The sequence below is a fragment of the Macaca nemestrina genome, chromosome X (genome assembly GCF_043159975.1).
Source record: "Macaca nemestrina isolate mMacNem1 chromosome X, mMacNem.hap1, whole genome shotgun sequence".
Lineage (NCBI taxonomy): Eukaryota > Metazoa > Chordata > Mammalia > Primates > Cercopithecidae > Macaca > Macaca nemestrina.
This window is the reverse complement of record NC_092145.1, coordinates 146,265,882-146,281,890: the sequence shown is the minus strand read 5'-3', so window position 1 is coordinate 146,281,890 and position 16,009 is coordinate 146,265,882. Positions and strand designations below refer to the sequence as shown.

At 36.0% G+C, this 16,009-nt stretch overlaps 1 protein-coding gene across 3 annotated transcripts in view; it reads left to right on the top strand.

Moving 5' to 3' along the window:
- Window positions 1-2,116: 2,116 nt before the first annotated feature.
- Window positions 2,117-16,009, top strand: part of LOC105478147 (glycine receptor alpha 2) — a 231,476-nt gene continuing 217,583 nt past the window's right edge. The window contains exons 1-3 of one of the 3 annotated variants that reach the window (XM_011735169.2): window positions 2,117-2,333; window positions 2,762-2,939; window positions 5,048-5,181. In XM_011735169.2, coding sequence (XP_011733471.1) covers window positions 2,872-2,939; window positions 5,048-5,181 — 202 coding nt within the window. In that variant the 5' untranslated portion in view covers window positions 2,117-2,333; window positions 2,762-2,871. The other 2 variants (XM_011735171.3, XM_011735168.2) reach the window with 2 other exon arrangements.

The following is a 16,009-nucleotide window of genomic DNA, read 5'->3' as shown; positions in this document are numbered from 1 at the left end:
GCTAAACTAGATCCTCTCTAATGTCCCTTACAACTCTACAATAATATAATGCTGTGATTTCATGCTGCTGGCCAGAGTCTCCTTTGTCACAGATTTTCTTACTCATCCTATTCCTGGTTAATAACACAACTCTTGTTAAAAGAAATTATTTGGCTGGGCATGGTGACTCACGCCTGTAATCCCAGCACTATGGGAGGCCGAGGCAGGCAAATCACAAGGTCAAGAGATCGAGACCATTCTGGCCAACATGGTGAAACCCCATCTCTATTAGAAATACAAAAATTAGCTGGGCATGGTGGTGCGTGATTGTAGTCCCAGCTACTTAGGAGGCTGAGGCAGGAAAATTGCTTGAACCCAGGAGGTGGAGGTTGCAGTGAGCCGAGATCACGCCACCGCACTCCAACCTGGTGACAGAGTGAGACTCCGTCTCGGGGGGCCAGGGGTGGGGGGAAGAAATTATTTACAAAGACTATATTACTTTAAGCATCATTACAACCTTAAACAAATTTGACAGAAATCATTTTCTTCTATCTTTATACCTATATTTTGTTTTAGAAATAATCTTGAACACAAAAAAATCCTGTGCTATTTTTCCATGTATAACCAATTGAAGAAATATTTCCAGGAATTGATTTTATATATTTTTTTGGGTCAGGACAGCAGGGATAAAATCAGGTCTAGAGTTTCCATGTGGATGAATTTGGAAGTGAACAGATTTGAAGCTGCAGTCCAGGGATGTCTCACACTACACCATACTGTTTTTCTTTTAAATTGAATCATTTTCTCTAGGCTTTGAAAGTTAAGAAAACACATTTGAAGAATTGATTTTGTATGTAAATAGAATGCTTGGGCACACTGCATTTCATCTAAAAAGAGATTCCTATATTTTCACTGTCTTACTGGGATAGAAATCTTATGAAAGGGCATATAGACTCTTGCTACTCAAAGTGTGATCTGTGGACAAGCAGCATCAACTTCAGCTAGGAACTTCTCAGAAATGCAGAATTTCAGGCCCCACCCCAGACCTACTGGATCATAATCTGCATTTCAGCAAGATCCTCTGGTGATTTATATTAACATTAAAAGGTAAAAAGAACTTGCCATCTTTTTTCTCTGAATCTACTTCTTAAAAACATAGAATTCATTGTTACTCTACTATGATATTTAAACTGATCCAAAGTTTGTCATTTATGGAATAAAAATTAATCATATTATTTTGTTTTAAAATTAAGACCTCCGGTAAAGTGCATAGGTGACTAACAAGGAATATTTCACAAAAAAATAGGTTACTCTCCTAGCTTATAGTAGGACATGCGCTTTTTTATTTCCCCTTCCCAGAAGCTGCTAATTATCCGCATTGGACTATCTACCCTTCCTCTTTTTTATTAATAATAATATTTGTAATTTTAATTTGAAATAGCAGGGCTACTTGTCATACTTTTGTACAGATTTATGAACTTCATTATTTTCAGTCCCTTTAGCCAATTTAGGAGAATACCATATGCACTTTATTACATGACTGTTCCCAGTGATTAACATCTGGAATGGGCAGATGAACTAAACTCCCAGTTGCACTTTTCCTTGCTCCATTTCTAACATGGAGCCCTGCTCTAACCGTTAACCATGGCAAGAAAAGATTGCTACTGCCCCCTGCCGGCCCATTGTCTCATTTCCTTTTCTACAAATCTGTGACTTGAGGATGCCCAAGGATTTTGAGCCACTGAAGAAAGCTCAGTTGGAAGGGGCTTTCCCTAGTAGAGAGGTAGAGAGATCCTTTGGGAATAGGCGGCTAAAATCAAATGAAAACATTAAAAAGGCGAGGAAGGCATAAAGGACTTCTAAATTAAATTATCGATCTTCATGAACCTTTTTCTGCAAACGGGCTTCTCTGTGCCAAGGAAATGTTTCCTTCTCTTCAGCACAGGACTCCTCTTTTGCCTCTGGCTTCCACTTACAAAGAGTGAACTGTCCACACCCTTATTATAATTTCAGTACTCTGAATCCTGTTCTCTGTTTCCCTCAATTTCGTTTTCCCACGATTAAACCTTATTCCCTTTTCTGTTTCAAACTCCCGTCCCGCCCACCCACCGACAGGCTAGCATTTCCAGGAGCTCAGACCCCACTTCCCTCACCCTCTCCAGACCTCTGTTCTCCTCTTGCTGTCATCGTACCCCCTTCAGTACCCCCTCGCTGAATGGCTACTCTTTGCCTTCGAACAGCAGGCACGTCCCCTCTTGAATGCTTTTCCCCGACCCCCGCCCCAAGCAACTGAAAAAGGAAACATGCGCACTTCAGAGCTTGGAGCTGTCCGAGTGCTGAAATTTATAGGCTGGGTAAGATCACGTCTCCGTCTCTTTCTATAGCCCTCATTCCAGCACAGGATCTCAGCAATTTTTCTCTCTTTCCCCCACCCACTCCAGCGCGCAGAGTCCTTTCTTCTCTCTCATTTGCAACTTCTTTTTAATAGGAAACATTTTCTAGAAAAAGGGCTTTGCTAAACAGAAAAGATATAAAACAAAAGCCACAGCTATCTAGCATGGCATTGTCACCAACTCCCTTTGCATGGTGATGCGATTAAGGTAGAAGCATTTTTATTATTCAGGAAAAGGAGCTGGGGGATTCATCAGTTCTGAGGCTTTGTCTTTCTGGGTTAGCTGATGGTCCCAAGCCTCGGTTTGACCTGACCATGATGCCCAGGACTGGCACTTTTTCTTTTTTCTCAGCAAACTGTACAAAACCAAATCTCTTTTTGATTTTCAAGGAAACTAGGTTCCTGCCAAATTTTGAATCTGGACAGTAAAGAGATACTTTGTCCTAGCATCTTTCTGGAATCATTTCGGGATATTTTCCACAAGCAACACAGAAACAGGAATGAACCGGCAGCTAGTGAACATTTTGACAGCCTTGTTTGCATTTTTCTTAGAGACAAACCACTTCAGGTAGGTGAAACGACTTTGCATGTTGATATTTAAATTGTTTAAAAGAGAATGTGTCATGTAATTGTTATGTATTTCTCTGTGCCCTGGACTATATTATTTTAATTTTATAGAGGAAAGTTATATATCTTTTGTTCATTTTAAGAGCCTAATAATAGTGGGAGGGTGGTAAATTTTCACAAAAGCAAGTTTTATGATGCATAGCCGCACTCTATGCAATTCAACACACATTTTCACAGCCAATGTGATATTAAGGTAGTCTGATGAGTTGCATGCTCTTTACATTTCTATATAAGGGTGATATTTTTGCTTTCAAATTTTTCTGAAAGTAATTTAAAGGGATATTGGGTGCAGTGTTTTTCATATAAGATGATTATATTAATTTGGCAGGAGCAGGCTCATTTTAGATAAAATATAAAAGATCCCTAATTCTCAGCCAACTTGAGACTTCTATTATATTTCAGAAACTGGAGGCATACTATGAGGATTACAATTTAGGAATTTTCTTGAAATAATCAAAAATTTCTTTTTACTACTATATTCTACTATTCAATCTGTTTGGAAATTGATTGCCTGCCAAAATTTAATTAATATGACATAATTGTATTTATGTACGTATGAGAAGTGGAGTATGCATAATTCAAGTGAGAAATTACTATTTTCATGCTTGCATTTTCTACATAGTTTGCGAATAGTTATCAAATCAATTGATACCTCAAAATATCAAATCATTACCAGTAAGTAATATAGTCATCTAATGACAGAGAGTAAAAGACTCAGCGGAGACAGGAGATGCTCTTACAACAAAGTATAGGACTCTAAATTTAATTTTCATTAAATTTTATGGCATTTTTTCACAGAACCAAGATAAATGGAACACATAGTAATAATGCTATGAATACCGGGAAAACCCACTATGTTCCTTTCAGGTTTACACCTCCTACTATGATTAAGAAAAAATATAGGCTGGTTTTTATTAGAATCATCATCATCATCATCATCATCATCATCATCATCCTCACCACCACCACCATCATAATCAAATAATACTTGATTAATCAGATGATTCTGCATATGAGAATGTGAGTATTTATGCATGATCATACCAATTTTTAACTCCTACAAAATATTCATATCATCTTTGCACTTATTTTGAATACCCCTTCTTTGAAAAACGGGCAAGAATGTGGTATTTTCTTAGTGATAGAATTCAGAAGACACTATTTGTTAAACTATTGAAAACAAAGCTTATAAAATATATAGTTTAGGGAAGAAATTTCAGTTAACCACTATGTATTGTGAAATAATTAATTTTGCTACAAAGCAAATACGCTATGTGTAATAAGCTCTTTATTACTTTTAACAGGAAAATGAAAATCTGAGAAATTTTTAACCAACTTTCAGTGTTTTGGTGATAAAAAGTCAAAATGATTTAGAAGTGTGTTTTCATTAATATTTTTTAGAGAGCCAACAATTTAAATGCTTATATATAAATAACTGATAAAATAATAGAAGTCACATACATGCTCACTGTTGACCTATTTTAAAATGAAATGAAATGTCCAAATGAAGGTTCTCTTTTAGATATCACATTGAAAAATATTAATAGTTGATAGTTGGATTAGAACTAGCAGATGGGAAAATAAGCAATGAAATAATAAGTTTGTTCTGCCCATCTTATTGTATATTTCTTATAAAAAGTAGAGGACTTATATTTAGGGCTGAAATGCTGAAACAATTTTTTAAGTCAGATAGAAATGATTTTAAGACAATCACACGAATTGAAAAAACATCTCATTTTTCTGAATAGTTTTAACTATATATACATAAAATCTACAACCTAAAACTACATTGTCTGTTCTCAAACATCTTATGGTTAAAGTTTGGAAACTTGAGAGATGTGACTCAGGATTTATAGTTCCCATCATTTAAAGTTAACTTTAGAACATGTACAAGTTCAGAAGTTGGCCAAAGAGTTTGGATTTTTCTAGTTTTCTTCATACTAACATATCAAATATCTTTACCAAAATGTAATGTTAAAAATGCAGTGAGCATTAGTTCTTAAGGGATGCAAATGAAATTGTTGCTAAAAGAGTTAATGATGTGTTTAGGACGGCTTTCTGCAAAGACCATGACTCCAGGTCTGGAAAACAACCTTCACAGACCCTATCTCCTTCAGATTTCTTGGACAAGTTAATGGGAAGGACATCAGGATATGATGCAAGAATCAGGCCAAATTTTAAAGGTAGGTTCCACTTAAACTTACATTAAGCCTTTGAGAAATCTTCTAGATGTTTGAATAGTTAACTGAAAAACATTTTCAGAGCTTTTAATTAAAATGACAAGTATAGTGTTCATTTTGCTGTTATTTTGCACCAGTTACTGATATTTTCATTTTACCTGTCACTTCCCACATTTGAAAACTTTCCTAGTTTGTGTTCTATTTCACGAATAAAACTAGTGTCATAAATTATGGCCATAGTCCCTATTTTTTCGTAAGTGGGAATGTGGCTGAAAGTGAATACAAGAGCAAGTGACAGACTTGACTTGCTTGAATATCTACCAGGATGCATGCAAGTTTCAATGGTTACTCCAAAATATTTGGTTTTGATTTTAAATACCTACATCAAAGTAGAGTTTAAATCTCTATAAAATATGCCACTTTACATACTTTCAGGCCTCTTTAATTTTTAGACTTTGTAAGAAGAGGTTCTAATTTTTTGTTCCCTTTTGTTTAAGTATTCTCATTGTTTATTTGAAATTGTTTATTTGAAATCAACAGAGATCACAGAATTGTAAAGTGCACATGTCAAAGATGGTGGATACTTTCTTTGTTCAATTAGAAGCAAACCAATGTTTTTTGTTTTTATTTGTTGAACATTACAAAAATGTAGTTAATAGTCTGCAGAAATGCTTCTTAAATATATTTAGTTTATTTTTATTCTGAATCAGAAAAAAACGAATAAGAATCAATTATTAATAATTGAATCATGTTGATGCTTTAATTTTTAAATACGTAGTTTAAGTGATGTTGTCTTTTTCTTGTAATGAAATTTAACATAATGCATTGTGAAGTGTTTATAACATTTTGTAAAAGGAGAAACCTATAATGTTCTGGATATTATATAGCAATTCATGCATTGCTTTTGTTTATTGGCAATTTAATGGCACACTTTTCTTCAGTATTGATTAATTTGTATTATTGGCAAATATAAGCATGAAAACTAAATTTTAAATTCATTTCTTCTTTAAATGTTACACCTCTGAGTATACCCAGCTATGAGCATATTTTATAAAGAAATATGTCAGAATTTTGGCAAAACAGTATTTTTTAAGTATCTCCAAGAGAGACAACTGAACTACATTCAGAGAAGTTTTTCTGAAAAAAAAAAATCTTCATGTTCATCCCATTTCTTAATTTTGTGGTCATTGCTTTGGAAGTCAGTATTTGAAATAAAATCTTGTGAATAACAAACTGAGAACCAGCTTTCAATGGGATTGCTCATTCATATATTTATCCACTAAGCCACTCAACAACTTTTGAGTCTGGATTATCTGCAGAATACTAACTGTTGGGTGCTTTGTAAAATTGGGAGATGAAACAGTTTAGGTGCTTTTATCAAAAATTTTAGTGGAGGGAGGAGATGTTACATGCATACTTTTACTATTAGATAGAAATAGGAAAATACCATTAGGAAATATAGGTAAATTGCTACAGGATTTCAAGAAATGGAAAGATAATTTCCTATTAAGATATTCATGGAAAGCTTTATAGAGAAGGTTCAGAGATGGAAAATTGTTTCACATTTACAAGCATCTTGTTTCATAGCTGTTATTCATTTCTTTCTAAAAATACTTTTTCAAAAGGGCAGGAAAGTGCAAAGGGTAATAAAACAAACACGCATGTTGACATTGCTACTTTAAGTGACCACACAAGAATGAGCCATCGTTTCCACGTCCAATTTTTTCCTGGTTCTTCTGGGGATATCACCTTTGGGAAATGATATCTATCATGGTTCCAAAGGATAAATAAATGAGGAGAATGTCAGGTTCAGCAAAGTGTGGCCACGTTTTTTTTTTTTCGATGTATCTACTACTTAAAAGTCTAAGTACAGGATATTTTAATGACTTATAAAAAAGAAATGGGGCGGATATCACAAAAGACTCTAACGTTAGTGGGCTTCATTGAGTTTTATCTCCCTCTCCCTTTAACTCTTCACTTCAATGAACACTGCTACCTCTTCATAAAATTTATTTACATAGACCATTTATATCAGATCAATTATCTGACATCTCCCAAAGTTCTCTTCATTTGGGGGAGCTTGGCTATTCCTGGATTTAAAACACTCCCCATTATTTTAGACTAAAATAATTTTTTCTTGAAGTTCCCATGGAATTTTAAATGTCTAATATCCTTCTACATATTTATATTTTATCAATCCACTCCCACACCACATCTGAGAGGGCAGGGAAGTACCTTATTTTATATATACATACACACATAAAATATTGGTAGTGTAGGGAAAATAAGTTATCCTTTTCTCCAGGATAAGGAAATTAGAACAAAGACAGAGAGGAAAAGGTAGATCAATTATGAAGATTAGTGCTTCCAACTAGTTGTTGTAGTAGAATGTGAGGGTGGTAACTTTTGAGAGACCAACCAGTAGTCATAGTGGCAAGCAAAGATGATCTTAGCTGAGGTGAAGAGAAGGAAAGAGAAGACAGAGAAAATAGGGAACTTGTAACAAGGAGGAGGCTTAGATAAACACTATAATACTTACCATAGTTGATTAGTAATGTATCAATGAGGAATTTAATATAGTCAGTAGAAATGAAAGAGATTAGGAAATGTGATTGCATATAGAATAGTGACAGTCTCCCTGTAACTGTGAAAAAGCAATTGTCTGTGATAGCTATAAACATGATACTGATGATGATGTTAACAATTAAAATAACGGTGACTGATAAGAAGATAGAAGGGCAAAATTTGACCACCAGAATAAAATCAAGAGCCAAATATGGGCCACTGAGGTAAACGGAATGGTTATTCTAGAATTCTTATTAAATATTAGCATATTTCTCTGTTTACCTTGCTACCCTGCATTGGCAAGGGCAAAAGAAATGCATACGTATAATTTTTCTTGTTGGAAAGAATTTTTCCTGTATACATTTAAGTCAGTAAAATATTGCATGTCTATTCCATATCCCTGATGGGCTTTGAAAGATGTCATAATGGGCATATATATAAGAAGGAAAAATGGATGTAAGCTAGAAAAGATAACTACCAGAAATGATTCAGACTTAGACTCTGTAATTGAGAGATATTCTTAGAAACTACAGGGAAAAAAAACAGCTTTTCTGATGTGTTGAAGCACAAGTGTATAAACAAAGTCATGAGTCAGAGTTGTCAATTTAATTTTATCTATAAGATCCATAGGGACCTGTTTCAGATCTTGTCAAAACATACATTCAGTGAAAATCCTCAATTCAGATAAAAACACAAGCTACATCCATTCACAATTACCTGGTTCTGAAACCATGGTAAATGTTGATTCTATATCAAGAGATGAGCCTCTTTCCCCACTTAGGTGATTCGTCTCATTTTCAGTTGATTTATCATGGTGTTATTCCATCATCCTATCAGATATTCTTCTGTCAGCATTACTGTATCTTGAAAATGCACTTTAAACATTAGGCATTTAATGAAATGTTCAAATCTGGGCAAAATGCATTAGTTCTGTTTCTTTCTTTTTGAAACAAAGCCTTTATGTGTTTTAATGAAATTTTCTTTGAAAATAAAATTAACTTAGCATTACATCCTAGTTTTCATCCTAATGTGAATAAATACATTTCACTAAAACATTCTTTTTGGGATAGAATCTAGAGTAGATAATGCCAGGAGATAATTATTCATTCCACTTCTTTGTGCCTGCCATGCACACTATTTTTTCCCACATCTAGAGACCTAAGTTGGAAAGTGTAATGTGTGACATTAAAACCTACATTTGCCTGAAATATGTTTTTCTGCAATTTCCAAAGAGCTAGCAGCTCAAGAGGTGTTTCAAGTATCATAGATCCACTTCCATGAAACCAGAGGTCTTCAGATTTTGCCCCTTGAAAATGATCATGTCTGTAGCCAAGTGGAGCTAAAGTTCAAATGTTGTGAATACCAATCCCTATAGAAGGTGCTTGAGCACAAGCGTCCAGCGGGGACACTTGGAAAGGGTGCTTCTTTCAGTTAGTGATAATGCAACCCCATCATCGCCATTTCTTTGATCAGCCTGGTGGGCATCAGACATTACTATGGAACCTGAGAAAGAAGACCAAAATGCTTGCAAGTATCAGAAGCATTGTGCCTGAGTGCAGAAAGTAGCAGAAGCCTCCAGGCACCTGAAAAAGTAACTTCATGGTCATGCTGACATTGTGGTTTTATTAGGGAAATACAGACAGTAATTGGCCCAATTATAAATCACCTTGGAAGTGATTATGGAATTATCTGGATTATCTGCTTGACAGTTACCGTCCTCACAGAAGAATTCGTATCCTCCCTTAATTCTAGGTCTCCCTTAATTAATCAAGAGGCCTGAGGTAAATCACTCTTTAATGGCTGAGATGAAAAAAAGCCCTAATGGTACTAAACCCACATTGAAACATATGAGAGTAATTGTTAAAAAGTATACAGAAGAAGAGTTTTCAGGTGTCTACAAATGTCAAGTATGAGTCAGAGTTGTCAATTATAAAACTTTTAAAATGATAATAATACAGCATATGATTTTTTGAGACATTATCTTTTAATTATGAAAGCAGTCATTTTAAAATGGCCTAGAACTAAGCCCAATTTCGAGACAGTTGACACTCTCATTAGGGAAATTACTCTTGGCTAAATATATAGGCTATAGTTATCAGTGGGAACCATTCATTGAAGAAATTCAAGGACAACTAAGGGAGAATAGAAAGAAGGAAAGGAAGAATAGATTTATTTTAGGATAAATTATTATAAAATTACCTTGCAAAGTACATACAGCATGGGGGACTATGTATATATTAGTATGTCTATATATATGCACAAATGTTGTGTTTATATATGCAATGGAATGTCCCTAAAAGATACACAAGAGAGTGGAAATATCAGGTGCTTCTAAGAAAGGTGACTGGATGCCAGGGAGACAGGGGTAGGAAGAAAAGTTACTTTTCTCTGCACGCTTCTTGAATGCTGATCATTACATGTATTTCCAATTCAAAAGGGTAATTGTTAAGCACTTCTAGAGAGGTAAAGCTCAAGGGAGCGCCTCTCTTGGGTCGTATGGTCCATGGTGGCAGATTAGAGTCAGTGTCACTCTTACTTTAAGTGCAGTAACATGCACGTGGCCTGATTTCAATAGTACCCAAGCCCTTGAAAGAAATCCCTTGCCCAATAACTATTCTAACCTAGCTTGCTATTATAATGGCTAAAATTACAGCACTGTTGCTTCTGTTCTTGGATTAAAGATTTTATTTCATATTAAAACCACTTGATGGAAATGACAGTAAGCCCAATTAGTCTTTTACTCCATAATTTGAATGAGAGTATTTGGTTGTAGTCTGGCACTGTGGAAGAATATTGATGGTGCAAGGCATTATAAAACAAGACAATAGGGGGAAAAGGTTATTGAAAGGAAAGGCTGGGAGTAACAAAGGGAAACATATATGATAGTTTCGTTCAGAGACAATATTGATGAAGATTTTTGAACATCAAAAATCACTGGCTGTGTCACAATTTATTATACAAATGTGTTGGTTGGTGTTCATACAACTTTTGTGTGCTGTATGAACACCAATCAACACATTTGTATATACTAGGCTCCTACTGTGGACCCACAAGGTTTTTTGGGGATTTGAAGTGGCATCAAGAGGGCATCTACAGCATTCTAGTGCGCCCTGGTAAAGCATATTCCAATAAGTCTGTCAGCATGTCTTTTATTCCATAGTGACAGGGTAGTATAGTGGAAAGAGCCCTGAACTTGGATCCAGAAGACCTATGTTCATGTCCTGGTTCAGCCATTTTTGAGAAAAGATGTCTTCACCTATCTGTGCCTCAGATTTTCTTCTGCCTTTACCTACCTCACTTGGGTTGTACTGAGGATCAAATGATACCATGAGCGTGAATTGTTTTCAACTGTTACTAATATACAGATAATTTGAATTATTATTGCAATTCCTCCATTTTTCTTTTATAGTCAACACTTACTGTGTATTGTGAAAACAGCTGCTTGATTTTCTAAATGGAAGAAACAAGTTAGAGAAATTCGGGCATCTCAGATTCCTACCAGAGTACCCATAATGTAGATGTCATATGCCTCCGTTGGTTTTCCTTTTATTAGTTCGGTGGGGAAATTTCCAACCTGAAATGACTATTTCATATTCCTAAATAGAAAACAAAGAGGGAGCCATTTGTGGGAAGGAATTATCTTTACACATTCAAATCCCATCTCTGATTATTTTCTTGGACTCATTTTAAAAAATAAACCAAGTAAGAGAAATAGAACAAATTTAACTTAGTCCTATAAAGGACGACCTTAAATTTAACTGAAGATAATATGACTGCCATTTCTGATGTATTTTTCTTGTCCAGTTACTATAGTTGCAAGGTTCATTGCACATAGTACTGAAATGATTTCCTATTTTAGAATAAGTATTTAAAAGAGAGCATTTGGTCTCACAACATGGCAGGTTAAGTGCACCAGAAATGGAAGCCCATAATTTTTTTAGTCTTTGAGAAAGTACTGCATTGCTCCTTGATTGATTCTGGGTGACCCCATATCCTTAATTTTCATTATTGAATGAACTTAAATATTTTATCCTTAGTTTATAGAGCTTGCTGGTCCTCCATGTCCTGAAGGATAATTCAGTCAATTTTGCTGATAATCTGAGACTTAGATGGCAACAATATTCAGGTCTCTTGGTGCTTAATGAATGGACAGTATAATGTGTTCAGTTGGGGCAGTTAGGTTTAGAATAAGAAAAAAAAAATAGTCATTTGTTTGTTTTTGATGGTGTCGGATAATTTTCTTGCTATGTTGCATCAGCCATTGTGGAACAGGATCTTAAAAATTGAACTGTGTTTGATGAAGCCTCAATAACAAGGTCTTTGGAAGCATTCTGGGCTCTTTGGAATTAACGCCTAGGATGCTGTCCTGACTGTTGCGTGAAGCGTTTGCTCATTGACTTCTTTCCTGAGAGAGCTACTCTGCACACTTATGACTGATTACAGACACTTTCAGCCATGCAGAAGCCACTAAAGGAAGCATATGAGCAAAAGGCATAGGCCTCAAATGGATATTCTAATGTGTGTAGTACATGTAAGAACAAAGTCACTAGGTTACTCATTTGGAGTCTAGTTTGGCCAGCCAACAAAGTGGTTATGAGGCAAATACAAGAGAGAGAAGCTGGACCCTTTCTTTGACTCATGCTATGGTTTGTGTACCCATCATTCCATTATTAATATGATACACCAAATAGTGGCTCTGTATACTCATCCAAAGGGCAAAATAAATTCTGGATTCAGTAAAAGTATGAAAAGTCCATAGGCAATTATCATTTGAGAAAAGGCATCTTCACCATCTGTGAAGTATGTATATGACGGATAACTCTTGTTTTCTGTTTTTTCTTTTTTTCTGATGAGGGTGGAACATATTTTCTTGTGGGGAAGAAAAACCACACTTACCTATGCACTGTCAAAGCAATATAATAAATTTGTGGCAAGGGAGTATAAATGTAGGTACAAAAAATTACATGTAATAGTTTTACATCTTTATATTTGAGTCTAAACACACAGTTAATTTGTTAAATCTTTTAATAAATAATTAGTGACTAGTCACCATGTGCCAGGCACCATTATTAGGTGCTAAGTATAGAGTGGTAAATAGAAATTTAAGCTTTCAAATGTCAGTTCCTACTATCTCACTTAAATAAAAACTGGAATATAATTTGTAGGTTGAATGCTTATTATCCAGGATCTTTGCAGGAAAGAGACCACACATTTCAATGGCGTGAGAGAAAAAAACAACCCTTAAAGGGAGAGTGTAGTATTCTGGGACTGTCAACAAAACTGAAGAAGCAGGGGAGGGAGTGATTACCAGAACCTGGTGAAGGCAGCTATATAGAAGGGTCACCTAATGAAACCTGTGGAGGAATGTAGTCAATTTGTGCTATCCTAGCAGGAAGTAAGCCTGAGAATAAATATCCAGACCTTGCCCTCCTCCCGTTTTCTATTCTCCTGTGGGAGCCTTTCATTAGCCAGATTCAACTAACAGAGAGCAAGGGAGCCCACTGATACAAACCCTGAAGGACAGCTTCCTAGGGTACAGAGAATAGAAGAGAGGGGTTGGGGTGGGGAAATGGAAGACAACCAGCACAAATGTCAACTTATGAGCAAACTCACCCCTCACCATTGAGGTGGTTGAGCAGACATCTCCAACACTGATGACAAATTTAGTAAGCTGTCTTTGATCAGTTTGGAGACCATTTGGATATATTATCCTAATAGATAAGTGCTATCCCCAAAAGCAGAGAAGAGAGAGAAATACAGTGTAATGTGATTGTTCTGTCTCCTAAACAGAAAACAGGAAGATGTGCAATAAATGGATTGGTGTATATGTGTGTGCGAGAGAAAGAAGGAAGGAAGCGGGGAGGGTGCAAGATGGGGAGGAAAGGGAGGAGACACTAGAAATAAAGGGAGAGAGACAGGAGGAGACAGAGGGGAGAGAAAGAGAGAAAGGAAAAAATGAGGGATAGAGATGGGAGGGAGAAAGAAAAAGAGAGATCTTCCTGTGGAGCATATGAAAGTAATTAATACAGTTTCCTTTCCGTCTGATTGAATATATTTGCTAATATTAACGTGCTCGTCCCTACAGTAATTCCCTCCAGGCTCCCCATGCTGGGATATGTTGTGGGTTTGGATTTGAGCAGAAGACTTAATGCCAAGTCTCTCTGGGGAAGCATTTATCAGATAAATTCTTTCCCTTCATGCTCTTTTGTTCTGCATAGATCTGGAGAAAGGGTGTTAGAAGAAAAGATTGGGTAAGGGGTTAAAAAGGCATGAAGACCAGGGGCAGAGTAGTGTGCATTTCTAGGAAATGGAGAGTTCTGGGAACAGTTGCTCATTTCCCACTCCTTGGCTGGTTTGATTATCACAGTTGTAATACAGCTACTTATCTTGGCAATTCTCCTATGTTAGGAAAAGCCCAGGACTACTTTACCGCACAATTTTTACTTCATTTTAAAACCAAATGTACATAGAAGGTAATATAATGTATCTTCTTCTAATTTATTTGCATTTAAATACTTCAAAATGTTGATTTCTAAGAACCACTTCATGACCAACAAGACAGTCAAGATTTCTTTTATCAGGCTTTTACTAGAAAAAGCATTTTGCCCATTTCCCACCACCCAAATAAATGCATTCAGAAAACAAGGGATCTGTTTATTTATATTTGAACCTCAGAGTCTCTGAAAAGTGAATGAGACACACATTAGGCAAACCAAACTTAAGTTAGATGATGTGATTCAGGAAAATTTATAAATATAATGTACAGTGCTCACAATGGATTTCTCATATTCTACTTTTTCCTTTGAATTAACTCTGGTTTATTACGTAAGCGTTGTATGTAGTGTGCCAAATCAAAGGGTTTAGGATTTAATACCAAAATTAACAATCAACCAGATGTGTATCTCAAGCTACATTTTTCAGAAGACCTGCTTCAGAGCCACCTGAGAGTCTGGTTAAAAAGGCAAATCCTGGGCCCCACACCTCTCCATCTACAGAATATATGGATGATGGGATCTTGGAGTATTCATTTTGTCAACTTAAATCTATAAATTTGGAAAAGGAAAGGAGACTTTATTTCTTGTAAAGGGTTATAGTCTTCAAGGTGATCATCCTGCAGCCTGGGAAGCATGTCTTTGGACAAGACTAGAGACAGGCACTTCAAAGGAGGAGTGGTTGGGATAGGAACTTTATGTTGAACAGGTTGGCTAAACATACATATTCAACAGGTTACAGAAGGCTATGAATATTCACAAAGGTGGTTCTGATGCATGTGTATAAAGTAAACATGCATGTAACATACAACCCATGTTCACTTTGAGGTGGAGACTTAATATTTAAATGTCTTACACTTAAAGCCTATATGTCAAAAGGCCTTTTTGGGACACAGAGGCATGCAAGAGTGATCTCTGTAAACCAGCCAGAATCATCAGTCCATGGTTCGTGGTCTTCTTATTAGGAGAAAGTTACTGACATCAGTCTCTTGTCCCATCAAAACTGTAGTTATGGTTGATGGAACAGGGGATCAGTTAGTCAGCCTCTGTGAACTGGATGAGTTGTAATTGTTTTAATATTGCTTGAGACCAGTCCTTATTTAACTGCTAGAGAAAAAAAAAAAAAACAACTTTGTGGCAGTTAGAACACAGTTTATTCTTTAAGTGTAGGGGTGCATGACTTACCCCTTGCCTAGCATGGTTTTAGGTCCTGTATAAAATTTCATATCTCATTGCCACAAAGAGTCTGTTCTGTCAGTCTTATGATCTCTACTTTAATATTAGTGCTCATCAGTTGTTGTGTCTAAACCCCAAAAGAGAGGAGGTATAATGAACTGTGTCTAACTGTGTCTAACTCCTGTCCCATTGTGGCTGGGAACTCAATTTAAAGGTTTTTTCTGGAGTCCCCTTGGCTACAAGAGGGTCTATTCAGTCAGTAGGGGCTTAGGATTTTATTTTCAGTTTACAACTTTAACGAAGTCATTACTCCCTATAGGTTAAGACCTACAGGACTAGAATAAGACATTTTTGCCCTTATATCAGAAGGATGATACCTTCTTTATAGTACTTTTTCCCCAAGATCCTATGTGCCCATGTTGTTTTACGGAATGAAGGGGGGAAAATCCCACAAGAGGAAAAAAATACCGAAGTGGAGACTCATGAGGCCTGATTTTAACTCCAGTTTTGACAATTATGACCTGGAGTATGCCACTTAACCTCTCTGGGAGTCCCTTTTGTTATCTGCAAAAAACAAAAAAAGACTTAGAACAAGATGT